Source organism: Mobula hypostoma, chromosome 27 (genome assembly GCF_963921235.1).
Source record: "Mobula hypostoma chromosome 27, sMobHyp1.1, whole genome shotgun sequence".
NCBI lineage: Eukaryota > Metazoa > Chordata > Chondrichthyes > Myliobatiformes > Myliobatidae > Mobula > Mobula hypostoma.
The window spans coordinates 23,495,737-23,520,143 of record NC_086123.1 but is presented as its reverse complement, the minus strand read 5'-3'; the positions used below and the strand labels follow the sequence as shown (position 1 = coordinate 23,520,143).

Sequence of the window (24,407 nt, the reverse complement as noted above, 5' to 3'; positions counted from 1 at the left end):
TGAGTTTGGACAATAATATCAGCCAGACCATTACTGAACAGAAAGAAGTTGTTAACCAATACCTGTTTATATTCTACCAGCATACTGGAGGGAAGGGCTCACCAAGGTCTGGTAAACCACGAGTTACGTGTCAGCTCTGAGGTCTTGATCTTCAACTACCCTTTTCTTCAAATTATGCATGGAGATAGTGCATTGATATCGGTGCAGAATTTCATTCTTTTATATTAGTCTTCACCAAGAGATGGCTCCTGAGATATGGGAACTGATCCACATTTTCCATTCTTCTTGTGAACTGTTATTGTTCGAGGGCATTGTGGTACAGCGGGGCCAGGCTGACAGAAGACTTTGAAACCCTAATCCCTTCATAGGCTTTGTTGAACAATTCAGCACCATCTTGGAGCTCTAACTCTGGGCATGCACAAATTTTGGCCCAGTACGTCATGGGTAAAACCTAGTGCAAGCATCGAGCACATCTACATGAAACATTGTCGTAGGAAAACGGCATCCAGCATCAGGGATCCCCACCACCTGACTCATGCTCTCTTCTCGCTGCTGCCATCAGGAAGAAGGTACAGGAGCCTCAGAACTCACACCACCAGGTTCAGGAACAGTTACTACCCCTCAACCATCAGGCTCTTAAATAGAAGGGGATAACTACTACAGAATGTTCCTACAACCAATGATCTCACTTTGACGATTCTTTATCTCAAGTTCTTGTTATTCATTGCATTTTATTTATATTTGCATTTGCACAGTTTGTTGTTTTCTGTACTCTGGTTGATCTGTCATTGGCTCTGTTATAGTTACTATTCTATAGATTTGCTGGGGTATGCCCGCAGGAAAATGAACCTCAGGGTGGCTTACGGTAACATGTGACAGAACAGGTTGGCAATCCTGATTTTCCCGCTAAACTTGCCCCTTTGCCCGGTTAGTCACTCCTCCTCGTTCTGTCCCGGATCTAGTTTCCCCAGTCGTTCACACACTTTGCCCTCCCGTTCTGCACTTCTGGGGAGTTTACCGTTCACACACCCAACAGTAAAACAATCTCGAGCTTGGCTAGTCAAAACAGTTCCCTTCAGTTAATGTGCCATACTGGTTTTTAACTCATAAGCATAAGGATTCTAGACACAAGTATTCATTTACTTTCACTTGCAACGTTACATCGGTTTGTAGACAGCAGAATGGCCCCAAGTGACCCAAGGGACAGTTTGTGGTGTGTTAAACTAATGCCTGGGTTAGCAGGAGCATGTGCACGACACCCTATTCAGGCAGCACCACTGGTGGGGAGGCATTAGCCTTTTATATTCATCTGAGCATGTGGACACTGATCTATGGGTTTAACTCAGGCATTTGCTGTGGAATAAAACTGTAGGATGTTAGAAACCCTCTTTAAAATGCTCCAGTTCTGCATCTGAAATAACTATTATGGTCTGGTCACGTGATTATCTCCCCACCACCCTCCACTCCCCCAGATCAACAGTAGAATTTCTTGGTCCTTCTAGGCCAGGTGGAGGCAGGTCCACACCCTCAGTCTGACCTTGCTAGAGAGGTGTGGAGGTTGGAGTTGATGGTTGGTGACAGTTCTGTTGGAAAGTTGAAGACAAAGTGCGTTGTGGAGAAAGTCTCTGTGCACTTGTACAGTTTTGTACACTCATGTTTGTTTTTCATTTGTCTACTTGCAAATACATTTTTTCTTCAACACTTTTGGGCAGTTTTGCATTTTTACTCCGGGCACTAAATAAAACTCCTTGCACTAACGTGCTGTTGCAGCTTATCATCCATTTTTTTCCTCAACCGGCGACCCTCGTTGGGCACATTTACCCACGCCTCGTAGTGAGGTGTGACAGTGACATATATGTACTTTGATAGCAAAATTTACTTTGAGCTTTGAAATACGGTCTTCATACAGCAGTACACTGACTGAGGTGGGAGTAACCTTGACTCTGGAGCATAGGCACTACGATTTTATCGGGCAGTAGTGATGCCTCGCTCCTACGTGCTGCTGAGAATTGAACTATACACAGGCAGCATCTCAGGAGACTGGAAAGTACCCCTGACACTGTCTCCTGCAACCTCACTGGAAAGAATATTGAACCAATGTTATCATTCTCAGGGTTGATCAACATAGCCTAGTTGATCATGGTCAGTTTCACCGGACTGGTCACATCACTCTCGTTCCCGACGTCCAACTCCTGAAACAAATGCTATTCCAACTTCAGTCAATGGAGAGGATTGCGCAGCAGATATGACAAGACATTCACCAATGTATTCAAATCCTCCTGGAAATCTCTGGCCCAAGACTGCTCAGAAATGGAGAAAGAAGATTCAGGATGATATTGACAACTTTGAGAGCATAAAGAAGACTCAAGTGATGGAAGGAAGGCACGAAATACCCGTTTGCCACTCTGTCAGTCACCCCCTGGCTCATCTGTGGAAGAGTTTGTTGATCTAACACAGGTCTCATCAGCCACTCTGCCTCTGACCACACTAGAGTCACCCTCCAACCCGAGGAACTCCCAAGGAAGAGAAAAAAAGCTTCCAACAGAATTGTATAGATCTTTTCCTCCATTACGTCTTGTCTAAGTTTAGAGAAAATAAGAAGTTGGACTTTTGATACATCCTTTAAATCTGAAGAAACCTGGAGACCTTTTATTCAATTGATTTATTGCTCTCCCACTTACTTCCTCGAAACTTTGGATTTGTTCAGAAAGTTTTTCATTTTTCTTGCCTTACTCTCAATATGGACTGCCCAGTCCTCTTTTTTTCTCTTTTATTTTTTTAAATTTTTTTTGTTCTTATTTATATACAATATATAAAATTATAAAAGTTTCTTTATCTTTTTTCTCTTTCTATGAAATGAAAGAGGAGAATTTTGTTTTTTATTATATACTATTAGATTAATACTATGTATGAGCTTGATAATGTTTATTTTACCTTTTATATGTATTGTTATCGACATAGCTATCTGAAATAATCCTCCTCTTGCTCGTATATATGTACTTTTTAAAATTAATAAAAAGATTGATAAGAAAAAGAATTGTATCAATCTGTTACCTGAACTAACATGGAACTTCCAGTGAAGTTGCAGGAGACAGTGTCAGGGGTATCTCCCCAGTCCTCCGAGATGCAACCCCTCTGGAGTACTAGTCAGGCCATTCAGCCCACAACTGTGTGCTAATATTGAGGCCAACTTTCCTTTGCTGCTGCATTGTCACGTGACTGACGAGTTGAACACAAACTATGAAAAGGAGCTCATTAGTATACATGGTACTTCATGGCTCGAAGCAACTACTGAGTGGATTTGTCTTATGAGAACTCTCCTGCAAAGACTTTATCAATACAGGGATGAAGAGTGATTCCCACAGTGTCTGCTTCATTTGAGATTTTCCAGTGTTTCTAGGTACTCTTTTTAAAAATGTTTGATATCCCTGGCCTCTTATACCATTGATACAAATTTTGCACTAAGTAGCTTTTAAATAAGGAAAGATTAAATAGATTAGGACTTTATTACGTTTGTATTTGGAACGTAGAAGACTAAAAGGAGATTTGATTGAGGTATACAAAATTATGAGGGGTATAGATAGGATAAATGCAAGCAGGCTTTTTCCAATGAGGTTGGGTGGGACTACAACCAGAGGTCATGGGTTAATGGTGAAAGGTGAAAAGTTTAAGGGGAACATGAGGTGAATCGTCTTCACCCAGAGGGTTGAGAGAGTGTGGAACGAGCTGCCAGCACAAGTGGTGCATGAGAGCTCGATTTCATCATTTAAGAAGTCTGGATGGGTACAGGGATGGTAGGGGTGTGGAGGGCTATGGTCCCAGTGCAGGTCGATGGGAGCGGGCAGATTAAATAGTTCAGCATGGACTAGATGGGCTGAAGGGCCTGTTTCTGTGCTGTACTTTTCTACGACTCTATGATACTAAAGATGGCAGTAAAAAAAACAAATTATAGGCTGAAAATCACACTTTTTAAGGATGTTTCAGAGACCCTTGTGTACGATGAATTGCTTTAAGCTTTGTAACTACACTGTAAGTGTTAAACACAGCAGAATCCCACAAATAGTTAGTCTGCCTTTGTCTGGTGGTGTCCAAGTTAGAATTGTTAGCATTTTAGACACCCAGAAGGTGTTCTCGACATCCTCAAAATTTGCTGAAATCCCAGAGTAAGGCCCAAATGCACAACTTTCTGACCTAGTGGTTATTAATGAGCCTAGGTGTCTTATTGTGTTATAGAAACATAGAAAACCTACAGCACAATACAGGCCCTTTGGTCCACAATGCTGTGCTGAACATGTACTTACTTTAGAAATTACCTAGGGTTACCCATAGCCCTCTGTTTTTCTAAGCTCCATGTACCTATCCAAGAGTTTCTTAAGAGACCCTATCGTATCCACCTCCACTACCATCGCCGGCAGCCCATTCCACACACTCACCACTCTCTGCGGGAAAAACTTAGCCCTGACATTTCTTCTGTACCCACTTCCAAGCACCTTAAAACTGTGCCCTCTCGTATTAGCCATTTCAGGCCTGGGAAAAAGCCTCTGACTATCCACACGATCAATGCCTCTCTTCATCTTGTACACCTCTATCAGGTCACCTCTCATCCTCCGTCGGTCCAAGGAGAAAAGGCCAAGTTCGCTCAATGGATTCTCATAAGGCATGCTCCCCAATCCAAGCAACAACCTTGTAAATCTCCTCTGCACCCTTTCTATGGTTTCTACATCCTTCCTATAGTGAGGTGACCAGAACTGAGCACAGTACTCCAAGTGGGGTCTGACCAGGGTCCTATGCAACTGTAACATTAACTCTCGGTTTTTGAACTCAATCCCACAGTTGATGAAGGACAATGCACCATATGCCTTCTAACTACACAGTCAACCTGCACAGCAACTTTGAGTTTCCTATAGACTCGGACCCCAAGATCCCTCTGATCCTCCACACTGCCAAGATACTTACCATTAACACTATATTCTGCCATCATATTTGACCTACCAAAATGAAACACCTCACACTTATCTGGGTTGAACGCCATCTGCCACTTCTCAGCCCAATTTTGCATCCTATCGATGTCCTGCTGTAACCCCTGACAGCCCTCAACACTATCCACAACACCCCAACCTTTGTGTCGTCAGCAAATTTACTGACCATCCCTCCACTTCCTCATCCAGATCATTTATAAAAATCACGAAGAGAAGGGGCCCCAGAACAGAGGCACACCACTGGTGACCGACCTCCATGCAGAGTATGACACTCTTTGCCTTCTGTTGGAATGCTAATTCTGGATCCACAAAGCAAGGTCCCCTTGGATCCCATGCCTCCTTACTTTCTCAATAAGCCTTGCATGGGATATCTTATCAAATGCCTTGCTGAAATCCATATACACTACATTTACTGCTCTACCTTCATCAATGTGTTTAGTCACATCCTCAAAAAATTCAGTCAGGCTCATACAGCATGACAAAGCCATGCTGACTATTCCTAATCATATTATGCCTCTCCAAATGTTCATAAATCCTGCCTCTCAGGATCTTCTCCATCAATTTACCAACCACTGAAGTAAGACTCACTGGTCTATAATTTCTTGGGCTGTCTCTACTCCCTTTCTTGAATAATGGAACAACATCTGCAACCCTCCAATCCTCCAGAACCTCTCCTGTCCCCATTGATGATGCAAAGATCTTCGCTAGAGGCTCAGCAATCTCCTCCCTCGCCTCCCACAGTAGCCTGGGGTACATCTCACCCAGTTCTGGTGATTTATCCAACTTGATGCTTTCCAACACTCCAGCACATCCCCTTTCTTAATATCTATATGCTCAAGCTTTTCGGTCGGCTGTAAGTCATCCCTACAATCACCAAGATCCTCTTCTGTAGTGAATACTGAACCAAAGTACTCATTAAGTACCTCTGCTATCTCCTCTGGTTCCATACACACTTTTCCACTGTCACACTCGATTGGCCCTATTCTCTCACATCTTATCCTCTTGCTCTTCACATACTTATAGAATGCCTTGGGGTTTTCCTTAATCCTGTCTGCCAAGGCCCCTTCTGACTCTCCTACTTTCATTCTTAAGCTCTTTCCTGTTAGCCTTATAATTTTCTATATCTCCATCATTACCTAGTTTTTTGAACCTTTCGTAAGCTTTTCTTTTCTTCTTGACTAGATTTTCAACAGCCTTTGTACACCACGGTTCCTATACTCTATCATCCTTTCCCTGTCTCAGAACGCCACGCAAATATCTCCTGAAAATTTGCCACATTTCTGCTGTATATTTCCCTGAGAACATCTGCTCCCAATTTATGCTTCCAAGTTTCTGCCTGATAGCTTCATATTTCCCCTTACTTCAATTAAATATTTTACTAACCTATCTGCTCCTATTCCTCTCCAATGCTATGGTAAAGGAGACAGAATTGTGATCACTATCTCCAAAACGCTCTTCCACTGAGAGACCTGACACCTGACCAGGTTCATTTTCCAAAATCAGATCAAATACAACCTCTCCTCTTGTAAGCTTATCTACATATTGTGTCAGGAAACCTTCCTGAACACATTAACAAACTCCACTCCATCTAAACCCCTTGCTCTAGGGAGATGCCAATCAATATTGGCAAAATTAAAATCTCCCACCACAACAACCCTGTTATTATTGCACCGTTCCAGAATCTGTCTCCCTATCTGCTCCTCGATATCCCTGTTACTGTTGGGTGGTCCATAAAAAACACCCAGTAGAGTTATTGACCCCTTTCTGTTCCTAACTTCCACTCACAGAGACTCAATAGGCAATCCCTCCATGGCGTCCACCTTTTCTGCAGCCATGACACTATCTCTGGTCAGCAGTGCCACGCCCCCACCTCTTTTGCCTCCCTCCCTGTCCTTTCTGAAACATCTAAAGCCTGGTACTCAAAGTAGCTATTTCTGCCCCTAAGCCATCCAAGTCTCTGTAATGGCCACAACATCAGAGATCCAAGTCCTGATCCATGCTCTAAGCTCATCTGCTTTCATTGACTGAGAGGTGAGCCCTCCACTATGGTGCAGACTGCCGCATGGATACCAGGGCTGTCTCAGCATGGAGGAAGCCCGATCCCTGCTCTCGAGGAACTGCCACCATCGGAATGCCATAAAACACAGGAGCCATTTGGCCCATCGAGTCTGTTCCACCCATTTGATCATGACTGATTTATTTTCCCTCCCAGTCGGCCCCATTCCCCATGTCTTCTCCCCGTAACCTTTGACACCTATACAAATCAAGAACCTATCAACCTCCAGTTTCAATATACCCAATGTGTCACGGTCCCGTCCATGGTTCCTTGCTCTGGGGTTTCTGGTTTTCACCAGTTTCTGTTGTGGGCACATGATTCTCGTTTTGGGGCTGAGACATAAATACCTCTGCAAACCAGGGATTCCCTGCTGGACTGTCCTGTTCCCCTCCCTGTCTTTTCCCCCCCTTGCCTGACTCTCTGCCTGGATATCTCCCCTGCTCCACTGTCTTGTTCAATCGCCAATGCAGAGATGGAACTGTCTGTCGTTCTTTGGTGTTTGTCTCTTCTTGTCCTCGCCTCCGCGGGGTAAGTCAGGCAGTCCTGCCGTTGCCCCACGGGGGGACCTGTCTTGTCTTGTCTCTGCCTCTGTTGGGTAAGTCCAGCCGTTCTGCTGTTACCCGACGGATGGTCCGGTCCCTTCTTCGTGTGGAGATGAAGTTGAGTCCTGGCTTGTCTAAGGATAAGTACCGGCTCTATGTCTATGTACTGTCCTGTCTCATGTTGGTGTCGTGTTGAAGATGATTCCCGGCTTTTTGAAGGATAAGTCCCGGCTCCATGCTAATGAACAGTTCCCAGTCTATCTCCGAGCTCTGGCCTCCGAGTTATCAGCCTCCGCATTCCAAGACCCAAGACCCCAAGCCTGTCTCCAAGCCTCAAGCCTCAAGATCCCAGCCTCCAGTCCTGCAGTCATATCACATCCATGCCTGGTTCTGGGGCCCAAGCCCGAGGCAAGACCCAAGTTCTGGGTCCTTGTCCAGTCTCTGGCTCGAGGTCCAAGCCCAAGTCTGCGTTCTTGTCCTTGCTCCTTTTCTGCATCCTGTCAGGTCCCTACTCTAGTCAAGTCCTGTTCCTGGTACTTCATTGTCTGTGTCTTGCATTTGGGTCCGCTACCAGTGCCCCGCATTGTGACAGAACATCTCAGCCAGACTTGGACCCAGCAACACAGACATTGTCGTTTTACTCTCGCGTTCCTGGTTCTCTCCTGTTCAATGTTCCCCCACCTGCCCGTGTTACTCATAGTCTGGGAAAGCCTTTTGGGTCGCTAGGAGGCTCCCATGGGGGTGGGGGGGCAGTACTGTCATAGTCCGGTCTGTGAAGTCCGCGTTTCGGTTCATAGTCCGGTCCATAGTTCCTTGTTCCGGGGTTTCTGGTTTTCCCCAGTTTCTGTTGTGGGCACATGATTCTCATTTTGGGGCTGAGACATAAATACCTCTGCAAACCAGGGATTCCCTGCTGGACTGTCCTGTTCCCCTCCTTGTCTTTCCCCCCCTTGCCTAACTCTCTGCCTGGATACCTCGCCTGCTCCACTGTCTTGTTCAATCGCCAATGCAGAGATGGAACTGTCTGTCATTCTTCGGTGTTTGTCTCTTCTTGTCCTCACCTCCGTGGGGTAAGTCCGGCCATTCTGCCGTTGCCCTGCGGGGGATCTGTCTTGTCTTGTCTCTGCCTCTGTTGGGTAAGTCCGGCCATTCTGCCGTTACCCGACGGATGGTCCTGTCCCTTCTTGGTGTGGAGATGAAGTTGATTTCTGTCTTGTCTAGGTATAAGTCCCGGCTCTATGTCTATGTACTGTCCTGTCTCATGTTGGTGTCGTGTTGAAGATGAGTCCCGGCTTTTTGAAGGTTAAGTCCTGGCTCCATGTTGATGTCTCTGAGCTCTGGCCTCCAAGTTATCAGCCTCTGTATTCCAAGCCCTAAGACCCCAAGCCTGCCTCCAAGCCCTAAGACCCCAAGCCTGCCTCCAAGCCCTAAGACCCCAAGCCTTCCTCCAAGCCCTAAGACCCCAAGCCTGCCTCCAAGCCCTAAGACCCCAAGCCTCCAGTCCTGCAGTCATGCCACGTCCATGCCTGGTTCTGGGGCCCGAGCCCGAGGCAAGACCTAGGTTTTGGGTCCTTGTCCAGTCTCTGGCTCGGGGTCCAAGCCCAAGTCTGTGTTCTTGTCCCTGCTCCTTGTCTGTATCCTGTCATGTCCCTACTCAAGTCAAGTCCTGTTCCTTGTACTTCAGTGTCTGTGTCTTGCATTTGGGTCCGCTACCAGCGCCTCCCATTGTGGCACAATGATTTGGCCTCCACAGCCATCTGCAGCAATGAATTTCAGCTTCGCCACCATCCAACTAAAGGAACTCCTGAGCCCCGTTCTAAAGAGGCATCCTTCCATTCTGAGGCTGTGTCCTCTGACCCTATACTCCTGAAGAATAGGAGCTAGCTAATGCTCTGTTTTTTTTTAAAGAAGGGTATCAGGGGCCATGTCATCATGGAGCTGCAACATTAAATTTGCTTTTACAAGATGGGGGGGGGGAGGTGGTTGATACTAACACTAAGTCTTCAAATCTCTTCCAAAACACAGATGTGAATGCAAGCATGTGTGTAGGTAATTCTCTTCCCAGGACAAAGCTCCCCTGTCTACCACTTAACACCCGTCTTCTGTGCTCCTGTTCTGCCAAAAGCCAAGTTCCTGTCAGCCCACTCCATTAGGCCGCTTCGCATGTCCAAAATGAGGCAATCCAGACAGCTATTTGACAGCACACAGTATCATAATTCAGGCCTATCCAAACCCTATTCTTTAGGGCTTGCTAAATAAAGGCAAGGCTGATGCACTCAGCTGCATGCCTAGCTAAAACCATTGAAATTCTCAGTTACTGCCGAAATCAGTTAACTCAGCATAGAAAAGGTCTTTGAAGATTCTGAACTTTTCAGATAAATCCCCTGCTTTGACTCCAGAACATGCTTTCCAAACGAGCTGGTACCAAACGAAGCAGTTAAATCTGTCAGGAATAACAACAGTGACGAAACCATGTGCAAACTAAGGGCCTTCAGCCTGAAACCTTGACTCTGTTTCTCTTCCCACAGAGGCTGCCCGACCTGCTGACTATTTCCAGTATTTTCTGTTTTAATTTTAAATTTCCATTTTTTGCAGTTTAGTCTTATTTCCACCATGCAAAATGGTTAATCTTCCAATTGCCCTGGGCTCCCGCAGCAACACCTTCCCGTCAGATTCCAGTGTCAGGTAATCGGGCCGTTCACAACTACCTTACCAAGGACAGGCGCCATCATTGTTAAAACCAGCACCTTAAAGTGGTTAAACGTTTTTTTAAAAAAAGTTTTCATCGAGAGCCCAAAGATTTAAACAAATACCAAGACTAATCATGTCAATTATCTAGTGTGCGAAGCTATTAGGATTTCTGCTAATCAAGAAATGAACACCAGTCCTCCGACTGACATAACTCACCCCCTCGGGACCTGCCGTGCGTTTTGCCGTGTGTCTTGGTTTTAAAAATCACTGCATTGTCTCACTGGCATTTCAAAAGAAGAGCGTTAGGTATTAGGGTTAGAGTTAGCTTAAAGTTTTTTAAGCCAAGGTAAGACCTGCTGGAGACTGACACACAGTGCTCCGTCAACTCTTCACGCTTGCTTTCCAGTCCGCAGATACTATAGGAACGATGTGCCACACAATCACGCCGGTGAAAACAAACTTCCATGCCGACCCTTCCATTCAATCCCCCGATAAATGTGGGGGTGGGGAGTGGGGGGCGGATATCCCATTTCCTAAGTAGTTTACTATGTAGGTTTAGACCGAGTGATCGCCGTTCAGTCGAATGGGCTCCGGAGGGGTTTTATTTTGTAACTTGCTTTGATTTTGAAGCCCGGAGTTGTTACGGGACTCGTTGAACCTCAGAATCGCGAAGTTTCCCAGAGCGTGCCTGCGTTAATGGGGTTAGTTTAACTATGACATCCGCATTTAATTTAATCAAGTAGAGCCTCCGACTGGAGTCTCCTTGACCGAGACACCTGGTGTTTGGTTATAGAAAAATCGGGACTAGAGTTTCAAACCGCAGTCACAGATAGAGATGGGATTAGCGCCCAGGAGGAATTCATTGATTCCGTTATTGGTTATTATTTATTGAGTATGCCCGCAAGAAAAATGAATGTCAGGGTTGTATATGGCGACAGATATGGACTTTGCACTTCTGAACTTTGATTAGTCCGGTGAGAGCATGGTCGCCCTGCTTACAAAGGTCGGGAATCCATCGGTTTACACCCGTTACCGGAGGGTGTGACCTGACAGCCACACACCCGAGTGAACCACAGTACATATTCCGGTGAAAGCCCCCGGCTCTTCCAGCTTATCCATCTCCGACAGTGAGCGATCCTTTGAAAGTTAGAAAGATTATAAAAGTGGTCGTTCATGTTTCGATTTCACCAAGAGCCGCGGGACTTGGACCATCTGTGGCACAGTGCGAGCGCTCACTCGCCGTACCCTGGGTGTACACCTTTAGGAGGGGAGGAGGTACTAAACTCCTTCTCCTTGTCAGGCCTGGCGGGAGTCTATTGCAAAACTAACACTGTGACTTTCCCCTCCACTGATAAACAGAACAATGGCGTGCTTGCGGACTAGTCTGACCACCGCGAACAGTATCCGACCATCGCGCTACTCGGGTACTCCCGAGCCTGTCCAGTGATGTCCCAACCAGGCTAACTTCTGAGCCCTTCTCACTAAAGACTCCGCCCTAGTTTTGCGAAGGAGCCTGATCATACTGGGCACTTCAAAGCAAATGAAACCGATGGAAATCCTGTATTTTTCGCAGACTCCTTACAGAGTCACGTTTTGGTTAATCCCACTTTAGCGAAACGGGATGATAAGACTTTTCAAGGCAGCCACAAATTGCTGGCTGGTAATTTCGAATTAATCAAACGCGCATATTATTACATCAAAGAAACGCCATTTTAAGGTAAAATCGGCTTTCAGCGGTCTCTGGTGCAGCGCTAGTTTGTGAGACGAAAAGGGCTGGTTTACTGTTAGTTTTCTTTAGTAACGCACCTCCACCCCAGACACCCGCATACTGTCTCAAGAGTTCAGAAACGCGAAATGAACGAGGGAGGACACGGGTCGATTTGGGATCGACCTAACCATTTGTTCCAGAGATTTGTTTGAACGGAGGCAACGGGGTCTTGAATCTTCACTGGGAAAGCCGCTCTCAGTTGTTTGAGAGATTAAGACGACCCCGTGCGTCAGGTTCTTTTCACACCGTGGTGCGATTTTTCGCTACTCCGGCAATAAAGTTGGGAACAGTAGATGCTTCTTCTGCACTGACAAACCTTCCCGTATTCATCTACCCCAACACAAAGGTCCTACCCCGAAAAATGCAGACAGGCGGACGAAGCAGTGAGCCGCTTTAGGAAGGGGAAATTGGACATGTTAATATAGCATCTTAACGATCCACTGAATGAATAAGACGAACGAGTCCACGGTACAAGGATCTAGTTTGCGCCGACTTTGCATTTGATTTATAGCAATAGCCGATGCAAGGAGTTTCTGGAGCGCAGGAGGGAGTTTGTGCCTTTGCACTGGGCACTCATATGTAACACGGGAGAAGGATGCTTGTCTAAATTCAGGTCGCTCCTGCGCCGCCGTAAGAATCTCACTAACTCCGCTGACAGATTGTGTGAACGCTCGGATCTAACCTTCCCTCGTCACAAGCAAAGCCAGGCTGATTTGTATTTATGAAATTACATTGACATGTTTAAAGGGCGGTTAAAGGAAAGTTTTGTCTCTCGAACACGTGTTCCAGGCAAAACTATCGCGGGGAATTATTTTTTTTAATTGCTTCGTGTTATTTTAACGCTACAACGGCAGTGCCGCCCATCGCGAATCTCCGGTCCAAAGAACCTTTCAAAATAAGGCACATTTAAGACTTGCTCATTCACCTTCCCGGCGGCCAAACCGATTCACTCCGATAAACTTTCCTCACATCCGTTCAAACTAAACCACGCACACTGATCAATGGGCAAATCACAATCAACCTCCTGTGCGCTATCTTAGAAAGGATACCCGCTTCCCATTGTTAAAAATGAGTGAAGCGAAGCCACCCCGTTACCTTCGACTGAGAAACCCATTGCTCACAACTCCGTGCTGGTGATCCTTATTGCTTTGCAGAGCAGCTGGGAACTTGTAGTGAAATGCGGTCCCCCATGAAGTGCACACCAGAGGCATTAAAGACACCAGGAAGAAAGTTAGTTGGAAGCCTTTCCACCTTTGCAGATCCCTGAAAGAGCTGACGTGCCCGCTCCCGGCCATTCCCTGCACACTTTAACGGGTGATGCTGAATTCCCTTCACCGCGCACCCACACCGGTGGCAAACTTCGCTGCCGCCGCTTCACAACGGATCAGCGCCGGTGCTGCAAATATCCGAGAGGTTCGGTGCCGGATGGAGGTTTGTTCATTGAGAGGGTGCTGGGGGGCGGGGTGGGTGGGGGGTACCGCTGCGATGAGAAAGACTCAACCGATGTTGTGCCCCTGATGCCTTCACTCTTTCTCGGTCAGGGCAGCGCGCGTTCGTCGCTTCCCCGGAGGAATGTCATTGACGTCTCGTTGATGGATTGCTGGCAGCGAGGAGTCGGACGCGGAAGGCTGGGCGTGGGGGGGGGGGGTTCTCCCTTCTATCCCACACCCACTGGATTAATGAGGCGGCGCAATCAGGTCCTGCACACCCCGGCAAATCCCGCCCTCCTGTGCACGCAGAGTCAGGTCGGCTGGAAATGCTCAACAATTTACCGAAAGGCGTTTCATGCGGAGGCTCCGTGCCGAGGCAGCTCGCACGGAACCGGTGGTCCCGACAACTGACTGGAGGAGTTGAAAGTTTAGGTGGATCTTGCTAAAAACTTTGGCGGCTCCGGTTTTGACAACAGGCGGCATTTACTGCAGGAGCGGCAGGGGGCAGTGTTTAGTCAGGGAACGACGCTAGTCCGGGGTTGACTACTGGACCAGTTACTCGGGTTTGAGTTATCCGGGTGACAAGTGATCACTGCTCCAGTTAACCAGATAACGAGGTGATCACCGGGCCCATTTCCTGGGTGACAGGGTGAGAAATGGGCCATTTACCTCAGTGACGGCAGAAGCGCAGGGCCACAGCTGAAGGATTCTTCTCAACTTTTGGCTGTTCCCGGAGCCGTTGTAAGAATCCAATTAAACCCGCTGCCAGATTGTGGGAACATTTACTTCAAACGTTCCCTGGTAACAAGCAAAGACAGGGTGATTTGCATTTATGAAACTACATCGTCAAATTTAAAGGGAGGTTTAATGCTAAAAAAAATGTTTTGTCAAGCAAACGTGTTCTAGGCAAAACTATTGTGACGAATTAAAGTTTTAAGTTATAACTGGCTTCGTGCTACAACGGCAGTGCCGCCAAGCATTTTGGTGGTTGGACTGCTTAGTAAAATCGTTATCCGGGTGATAGAGTGACCACTGGACCAATTAATTGGTTATCAAAGTGGCCACAGCACGGTTGCCCAAATGATGGGTTTGATCACTGGTCCAATTACACTGGACAATAATTTTTTTCGAAAGTGTTGCTGCTTCAGATTTTTTTTGTTTATAATAGACCGCTTGCAGCTGAACACAAATTTCGGACTACTTGTATCACGTAGGAATTTGGAGAAACAATGAATTATTTTTTTATTTAATATAATGTGTTTAATTCCATAATGATGCAGACACTTTGCTAAAAAGCTAAAAATGTTTTGTTGATTTTCATTTATCATCAGTGTCTGAGCTTCTCGCCTAAGTATCCAACAATAATCAGCCAGCATTGATGGATTCCAGTTGCCCTGATACCGTTTCTCCATGACTACAATGTCCGGCTGAAACCTTTCACCATGTTGGTCACTGACAGCGCCAAAATTTGCAGAGAAATCTAAATGGGAATGGCAGAAAAAGAATCGTAAGGGACATGTTGCACTTCATGGTCTTGTTTGCCTGTCATTGATGACCTGTTTCATTTGTGGGCCAACAAAAATGCCTTCCTTGATCTTGGCATCAGTTATTCTGACTTGAATAATGAATTGAAATAACTGATATAGGCAATTTCAAAAAATGATGCATGATAGGAAAATTTCTTGGCGATTTTCATGATCAGCAGCCCAAATTCCCATAACATGCACCGAAAAGTTTTCAGGAAACAAAATCTTTGTTGTCCAGTGTTACCTGAGTGACCATCAGCAGAGTGGTACAGTGGTCATCACTGTCCCCTCACAGTTCCTGACCTCTGTTGCCATCTATGTGGATTTGCTCTGGTTTTCTCCCACCTGCCAAAGGCATGCTGTTAAGTACATAGAGTCTGTGTAAGACTTGGTAAATAAAGGCACATTGGAAAGAAAATAAATGAGTGGATGAAAAATTATGTGGCATGATTAGTTGGGAATGCAGTTAACAGCACAATTGGTGTGGTGGACAGCAAAGGTTGTCTAAAGTTACAGAGGAATGGTAAATGGAATTTAACTTAGTCAGGTGTGAAGTGATACATTTTGGAAAACCAAATTACTGCAGGGCATACATAGTGAATGACAGGGAGTGTTATAGAACAGGGACAGCTGGGAGTACATGTACATGGTCTCCCAAGCAGAGGTGGACAAGGTGGAGTAAGCAGCATAAGTCACACTTGGCTTCATAGGATGGAACACTGAATACAAGAGTTGGGACATCATGCGACAGCTATTTGAGATTCACATGAGACCACAGCTGGAATTGTGTGCAGTTCCAGTTACCTTACCATAGGAAGGATGTCATTAACAGAAAAGATTCACAAAGGCTTGAATAATGAGGGGGGCCTGGATAGGCTGGGATGGAGGCTGAAAGTTAACCTTAGAGGTTTATAAAATAGTCAGGGGCATACAGTACACCCTTCTACAGTCTGGAGAAGTCTTGGCAGAAGTGGTCTTCATGGAAGAATTGTTGCCAAAAAAGCCATTCCTCCAAAGTGGAAACAAAGCCGAGAGACTCACCTATCCCCAAAGACACATGGACTGGGGTGCTGAACAGTGGCAGTAAGTCCTCCAGACTATCGAGTCAGAATCTGAAACTTTTGGCTTGAGCAGGAGGCCACATGGATGAGTGTCTGCAGCCAACAGAGAAGCACGGCTGAGGTTCTCTACAGGTTTGGGATTGCATTACTGCAAGTGGGATTGGTGGTCAGAATTAATGGAATCCTCAATGCTGAGAAGTAAAAGCAGGTTCTCATCCATCACTCAATGCCGTCAAAGAGGCATCTGATTGGTCTCAACTTCATTCTGCAGCAGGACAATGACCCCAAACACATGGCCAAGGTCAATTTCAGTGAAAAGAACAAGGAGTTCTGCAACAGATGGTATGGTCGCCAGGGAGCCTTGATCTCATTCAGGCTGTCTGAGATTACCTGGACAGAAGCAAGTAAGACAGCAAAACCCTGCAGAACTGTGGCAAGTTCTCCAAGATGCTTGGAACAATCTTCTAGTCAATTTTCATAAAACTGCACAACTGTGTACCTAAGAGTATTGATGTAGTTTAAAAGGAAAAGGGTGGTCACACCAAAAATTGATTAGATTTAGTGTTTTACTATTTACTGCTCTTTATAGTAAACTTTTTGACATTTAGAAACTTTTGCATTTCCTTATTTTTGCAAAGCATAATCACTTCACAGATTTTTTTTTATATGTGCCTAAGACTTTAGTGCAGTAATGTATACAAGATGGATTTTCAGTTTGAGAGGCTAGTGGGTATACGGAAGAAGTTGCCACAGGAAGCAATAGAGACAGGTACAATGATGATGTTTAGAAGATAGATGGACCAGTACATGGATAGGAAATATTCAGAGGGATGGAAGTAAATGGACTACCTCAGGAAGTCTTTTTCATTGGCATGGAAGAGTTAGGCTGAACAGCCTGGTTCCATGCTGTGTAACTGACTCTCAGTGATGGTAAAGAGTGGGAAATGGGAACCAGTATCCCCCCAATGGGCCAGATGGTCACCTTTTGCATTAGACTACAAAAGATCACTGTCATCTGCTTGGGATTCTGTGGCTTTATTGTTTACTATTTAATTTTCCAACCCAGCCCACATATGATGCCAAAGAGTTAGAGTGGATTAGAGAATTAAAATGACAGGCAAGTGGAAAGCTGAGAGTAACCCATGCAGAGATGTTTTGTAAAGCTCTCACCCAGTATTTTGTTTTACTTTCCTCAGTGTTGAGGAGATCACACTGTGAGCAAGGAATGCTTCTCTGACCTCTGCCTTGATCTATTACACTGCTTCAACAAAAGCCCATAAGCAGCATCTCACCCTCTGACGGCGCATTACGGCCCTCAGTTCTAGAATCCCCTATAATAGCAAACATCTCCTCCACACCCATTATGTCAACACCCCTCAGGATCTTCAATCAAGTACCCCTTGCTTTTCTGAATTCCAACAGAGGCAAGCCTAGCCTGTTCCCTCATAATGCAAACCACCCATTCCAGGCATTGGTTTAGTAATCTTCTATGAATGGCTTCTAATAGATTAATATTCTTCTTTTAATAAAGAGACAAGTTCTGTCCAAAATACTCCACATATGGTCTCTCCAATGCCCTAAAAATTTGCTTTCCCAATCCACTTTTCATTCCAGGGGTTCCCAAACTGGAGTCCATGGACCCCTTGCTTAATGGTATTGGCCCATGGCATAAAAAAGGTTGGGAGCCCCTTCTTTATACCAACCTTGGGCCACCTTTATGGCATCTGCCATCTACTCAAACATTTTAGGATATATAAAACTGCTTTTCACAGAGGCATAGACATGGAAATTGAGCTTTATTGGCAACATTTCATCATTTTCACGTTATATGCAGAACTGCTGAATTCAGACATTATAGATGTTATGTTTACATACCATACATATCAATTTCATGCTTAAGCAAGGTGTAAAATTTCAGTACTAAAAGTTAGAGAGAGATTACAAATTAAAATGTGACAGTATTCAAATATTGGGACTGCAAAGTTGAGGAAATTATTTTTTCTTGTATTCCACAATTGAAACCACACGAGTGTTAAAGGTTCACAGCGGGGATAAATCTGGCAAGGCCAATTTGCTTAAAGCAAGATCTCACAACAGGGATGAGTTAAATTACCATTTCTTTAAATGATGTTGGTCATTGACTGAGAGCTGAACAAAACATGCACAGTCTATTCTTTGAAATAGCACCAGGGATTTTTGATGTCCACCTGTGAAGGCAGGGCTTTAGCACAAGATAGAACAGAGGATCCCTTGTCGCATAGTACAGCACTCAAAATGTAAACCTGGATTAAGCACTCCGACTTCAAGGGGTGATTAATATACATTCTTCTCGTCTCCAACCAATATGCTATTACTGAAACTGGCTTAAAATACTACTTATGCTACATTCAGTTTTTAAACTAAATAAAGGGAATTTTTATCAACAATATTAATAATTATAAAGTGACCAAAGTTAAAATACCAGTGAACAGATCAAAGTGAAAGGGATCATCATAACAACTGGCAATTTATCTATAAACTTTCCACATTAAGTGCTCTGTTGAGCTGCAGCAAAAGGAAGTCAACTCTTTCAGAGACAGTTTCAAGGAAACTATGGCTTTCCAAGAGGTTGATTAATCTGATAAAATCTGAAAGCTCCTCTTCATTCTTTGCCATGAAGACACATGGAAGACTTCAGACTAAGTTAATAGCAAAGGTTTCAAAATTATTTATGACAGTACCAGCATGTCTGGCTGCGGAGAGGATAGAGGGAATTTTCATTTCTATTTTCCCCTATTCTCCAAGTGTTCCATTGCTGCTTAATAATTCAAAAGGTGTAGCTGACACCTCCGGTAACAGGAAATAGCTGGCACTATTTGACAGACATAGGCAGTGGTTGCAAAAATATACAATGCTTCTGCATAGATTATTTATTCAGAGATTCAGGTCCTTCTGGCACCACCCAGCAACCCATCTATTTAACACCAGCCTAATCACTGGACAATTTACAATGACCAATTACCTTACTAACCAGTAGGTCTTTGGACTGTGGGAGGAAACCAGAGCACCCAGAAGAAACCCATGCGTTCATGGGAGAATATGCAAACACCTTACAGACAGCGATGGAATTGAACTTCGACACCCCAAGCTGTGTTAACATCACACTAACTGCTACACTACCGTAGCACCCCTATATACTAAGGTTTGGTAAACCGCTTTATTCCTTCACAATTACCTAATGAGTTATTGCACATATTCATTATAGTTGGCACATTTTAACATATTCTGTGATATTTATTTTGTAACAGAATAGTTAAGTTTATTCAATACACTTACTGTCACAGTATATTAAATCTGAAAAATAAACTTTGATATATATGGATCGTAGTAGTAAGAAATATGGCCCAAAGGACATTACATAAATTAAATATTACACGTTTCTGAATATAAATACATCAAAGAACAGTTGACAGGCATGGCACAAAGTTGCACAGTTGACCTGGCTTTAATTAGTACAGAAGAACCCATACAATGACGGCCAAGCTTTGAAATAATTTCCACAGCTTTATAATTATTCAACCAGCTATGTTGTAGAAATTACACAAATTGGATTTCTTCCATGTAGTTGATATGTTTTCAGCAGTCTAACAAAATTATGCCTCGTGCTTTATACCCACGAATAATTAATAATGTTTCACCATTATATTAGGAGGCAAAGCAAGGGCAAATCAATTTATAGTCTGCACAATGCAACATAGAAAAATGTTCACAGATGCAATTTTCAGAACATAGATATTAACAAATACTGGGTTTAGTTTGCCAGTGTGAAAGACTATTCTTGCCTGCAAAATAAGTTCAGTAGTGTATCACTCCTCAAACAAAAGAAAGATTTATTGTGACCTGCACAAGACTGGATTTGTTTGCCAGCAAAAATGAATGTTTTTTCTTAGTGGATAAGAAAACCCTATAAATTTTACTTAGTTTGTTCTGTTGGCTCAGATAAATATATAGTGGGAATTTATTTAGGGACTAGAATTTTATATCAATGAACAACATCCCAAATCTCCTGAACACTAAATGTGTCTCACACCTATTGTCTAAAAAGGGAGAGTGGGGAAAAAAACAATGAAAAAACTGCAAAAGGTTAAGTAACTTTTCTCCAGCTGTATCCGGCTAAGTTTAATACTCTATAAATTACAATAGTTAAGACAGGATAAATTTGGTGGTCTTGTAATTTGTTACTAAGCAGTAACATCTGTAATTCCTAGCACAAATGATGTTTCTTCTTCATAGCTTCCCTTCATTTTGCAGAAGATGGTCAGTTTTATGAGAGTAGTTAAGATGGAGCATTTAAGAGCTGCAAAGTGACAGAGACTACAAAGTATTTCTGAGCTTGATGTACTGTGATAATATCAAAGATAAAAGGACCAGAAGGAAGGCAAGACGATTCTAAAAGATGCTTTGTGAGAAGCAATTACATACTTTGCATCTTATGTGTCAAGAATAAAATGCAAGTTAACAATAAATACATGCCTCTGGTATATTTACACAATTATAGACAGCTTTCTTCAAAATAGATACAATTTCATTACCACAGTTTCTTAAAAATCCTATTACAAGTTCAAATGATTTCCCTCAAATATACATAAAAATGTTAATGTATGATGTTCAACAATATTTAAAGATAAACTACATTCACATTCTTTTGCATTAAATTCAAAAACTTGCAATAAATTCAAGGAACTCTGCAGCCACTTTATAAATAATTAGATGTTGAACAAATATTGTCTTCCATCACTAAAGATCAATGGTTACTTGTTTATCAATTTGAAATATTAAAATGTAAAACTTGCACCTGACCAACTCAGTTAACGACAAGAATAATTTTGTATTAGTTTATATTATAAAGTGCACAATAATCTTGCACAACAGTCACCACATAACTTTAAAATTCTCTTGATTTAAATATAAAGGAAGACAAAATCAGTTAGCTGTTATGATGAGAAATTTAATTTCATTGTATAATTCTTATTGAGGAAAGTAAGGTATTAACCCAGCATTTAATCAGTGAGTGGAAAATTCAATAAAAACTAGAGTGCAATGTGGCTATCGAGCCAAATTTACCAAGGAATGATGGAAATAAATATGAATGCTCATGAAATTGTTAATCATTCTACAAATTATTTCTGCTGTTTCTTTCTACTACAGAATTAAAAGGGACTAATAAAATAAAATAGCTGTTGCTGCTTATGTTTTTATATAACTTTCTAAATAATTATCAACCCAATCTTTACAAATAATCAAAAGTATAAAGTTAACAGAAAAGCACAACTAAACTTTACCGAAAATCAGCCAAGTGGCTTTTGTGATGACCAGTGTGATTATAGATTACATCGTGTTTTTATGGTGACTTGGGTGCTCTGTATCGATTGCTACAATTCATCTCAAATTTGAAACAGTTTGGAGAAAATTGGTGATGGACAGGGACTGGGGAAGCAGTTCTGTCCTCACAATCCAGTGGGCTCTACAGGAAATGTGAATAATTACTTATGATGCCCTAGTCTACAGTTAGGTTGATGACATTAGACATAAAGTACTATTTTCTGTATTGTTAGTTTAGCATGAGAAAATTGGTGCCCTAGTTGGGGATCAGAGGAGGAGGCTGGAGAAATAGTTAACGAGGGCATAAAAATAAAGGAGGTCTCAAGTCTAATATTCATAGTTGTGAAATATACAAAATGTTAGTCTCCTGTTACAAGATGCGATTACAGTATTAGTCATTTATTACAAGTGCTGTGGAACCCATACTGCAGCAGGAACAAACTGCTGTGTGCTGTACTCTGACTGTATACTGTATATCATGCATCATAAAACTAATGGTAACAAATGCTGTGATGCTGGTTTAGGTTATTTTCTCATTGCTAACACTTCAAACTTTTGCTGATACGTAACACACAAAAGAACAAGACTGAGTGACTTACATTAGACAAGTTGATGTGAATTTGAATTCCACAAGTTTCCTATTCTATACTTCTCTGCTGCAGAGTAGGAGTTGGACTTAGCCCAAGAGTTTTAAATATAAAGGACTGAAAGAGCATCACCTCAATGGGATTGTGATTTGCAATTCACTTAGTATGGATATCCAACAGTGGCAAACATCTGTAACAAATAACTGTAAACTTGCACCTTCACTATAAAATGAGTTACAAATGCTGAAAGGCATTTTACACATCAAAATGGTGATATTAATTTAATTTGCTTACGAACAAATAATGTGAAACAAACTTCTCCATTATAGTCTAGCCGCTTTGTTGTTCTCCCATGTCAATATCCGTGTTGTTCCAACATTCTCTCTCGGGATGTGCTGTTTCTTCCCCCTGTGCACCATCCTCTTGGAAACCACCACGTCCAACCCGTATGGCACCTGCAGTCAGTTGGTGCAAAACTAATTTCTTGTAGATTCCTCCTTTCTCCAGCAGACTTTTATGTGTGCCACATTCCACTATTCTTCCTTTGTCAATAACAATTACCTGAAATGAAATAATTCATTGCAAGTTACAGTAAGATGTATTTTACTAGGGTGATGGGTGGGGTGGTGGTGGTGACAAGTCTCCACCAAAGGAAGTGTAAGGCACTCCTTCCCTCCGTCATCTTGCAGGTCACTCTTGGATAAGGTGTAGCACCTGCTTAGTTTTCCCCACACCCCTCACGGTCAGGGTCATGTGGTCCCATCACGTCCTGGTTATGCAACAACTATCACCAGAGAGACAATCTCTGAAGAGTATTGACAATGGCTGTGGTCACCCGTCTTGTAAAGACACTGCCCAGATGAAGGCAATGGCAAACCACTTATGTAGAAAAATTTGCCAAGAACAATCATGGACATGACCTGATCACCCACGTCATTCGACACAGCACATAATGATGATTGTTTACTGGTTTTCCTCAGTTATAGTGGTGCAGCAAGTGGAGTCAATAACGCACAGTTCCAGTACTCTGGGTTTAATCTTGACCTTTGGTGCCGATCATGTTGTCTGAGATCACATGGGATTCCCATAGCGTTTTAGTTTCCTCCCACACCACAAAGATGCATGGGTTGGTAGGTTATTTGTGAGCTGCCCTACAGCGCAAGTGAATGGTGACATTTAGGAGGAATTGATAGAAATATCAGAAGAAATGGGATTAGTGTCAAAGGGTGCCTGATGGTTACTGTGGAATCCATGGGCCATGTTGTAAGATTCTATATGAGCAACAATTGAAGGGTCTGAGTCTGTACTCATTGAATTTAGAAAAATGAGGGGGAATCACATTGAAACATATCAAATATTGAAAGGCCTAGATACACTGGATATAAAGATGACGTTTCGTTTACTGGAGGAGTCTAGGACCAATGGGCTCAGCCTCAAAATAGAGGGACATTCATTTAGAACAGAGATGAGGAGAAATTTCTTTAGCCAGAAGGTGACAAATTTGTGGAATTTGTTGCAATTGGCACTGTGGAGGCCAGGTCACTGGCCGCATTTAAAGCAGAGGCTGATAAGTTCTCACTTAGTCAGGACATGAAAGGCAGGAGAATGGGGTTCAGAGGTAAATGTATTAGCCGTGATAAAATGGTGGAGCAGACTTGATGGTCCAAATGGCCCCGTTCAGCTCCTATGTCTTACGGACTTATAAATCTGGTAAAATATTTGTCAGTTAGATCATAGATACATCAGGAACATTGAATTAGCAAATAGCTATCTAGTCCCTTAAATATCCAGAATTTTGTGTGTGTTGCTTGGATTTTCAGCATCTGCAGATTTTCTCTTGTACGCTGGATAGGTTTCTGTTAAAAAGTATCAGATTTAAAATTAATTACTGACCCGCAATTAAAAATTTTAAGTTTCGACCAAATGGAGAAGAATGAATCCTCCTGGTTTAGACAAATCAAAATGGACAATTTGGCAACACCTCTCTAAACTCCATCAATATGCAACAAAATATTTGTTACTGAGAAGTGTTCTCTGTTTGTTACAGCCATTGTGCCACAAAACTTTCTGTATACCTATCTTATCAGTAGTGCAGTGCCCTGAGCTTTCATTTCTTGCTTTCTTAACCTGCATTTCTTTCTGGACTTTAGAATTAGCAGCAGGACCATTCTCTACCCAGAAACATGAAGCTTATGTCAATTTGATCTTCACTTAAGGTGGAAAAAGCTAATTCATGTACTCCATTTAAGCTGCCTTCAAAGAGATAGAAGAAATTTTTGTTTCTCATCTGTCTTGAAGCACTAAAATAAATAAAATGTGCAGGAGCAATATGAGAAGTTTAATTGCTTGAAGGAAAGAAACTCATGAAGCAAAGTCAGTTACTGTGTACACAGAGATAAATAAGGA

General features: G+C 43.1%; 2 protein-coding genes across 3 annotated transcripts in view; both read right to left on the bottom strand.

Annotated features, from left to right (window-relative positions):
• The window catches only part of emid1 (EMI domain containing 1), a 438,363-nt gene extending 424,180 nt beyond the window's left edge, over positions 1-14,183 (bottom strand). Inside the window, exon 1 of the mRNA XM_063034463.1 lies at positions 13,132-14,183. Coding sequence (XP_062890533.1) covers positions 13,132-13,331 — 200 coding nt within the window. The 5' untranslated portion in view covers positions 13,332-14,183. The remainder of the gene's footprint in view (positions 1-13,131) is intronic.
• Positions 14,184-17,842: 3,659 nt separating this feature from the next.
• LOC134338554 (ABC transporter B family member 1-like) overlaps positions 17,843-24,407 on the bottom strand; it is a 142,935-nt gene continuing 136,370 nt past the window's right edge. For both annotated transcript variants that reach the window (XM_063034460.1, XM_063034461.1), the window contains one exon: positions 17,843-22,562. In XM_063034460.1, coding sequence (XP_062890530.1) covers positions 22,332-22,562 — 231 coding nt within the window. In that variant the 3' untranslated portion in view covers positions 17,843-22,331. The remainder of the gene's footprint in view (positions 22,563-24,407) is intronic.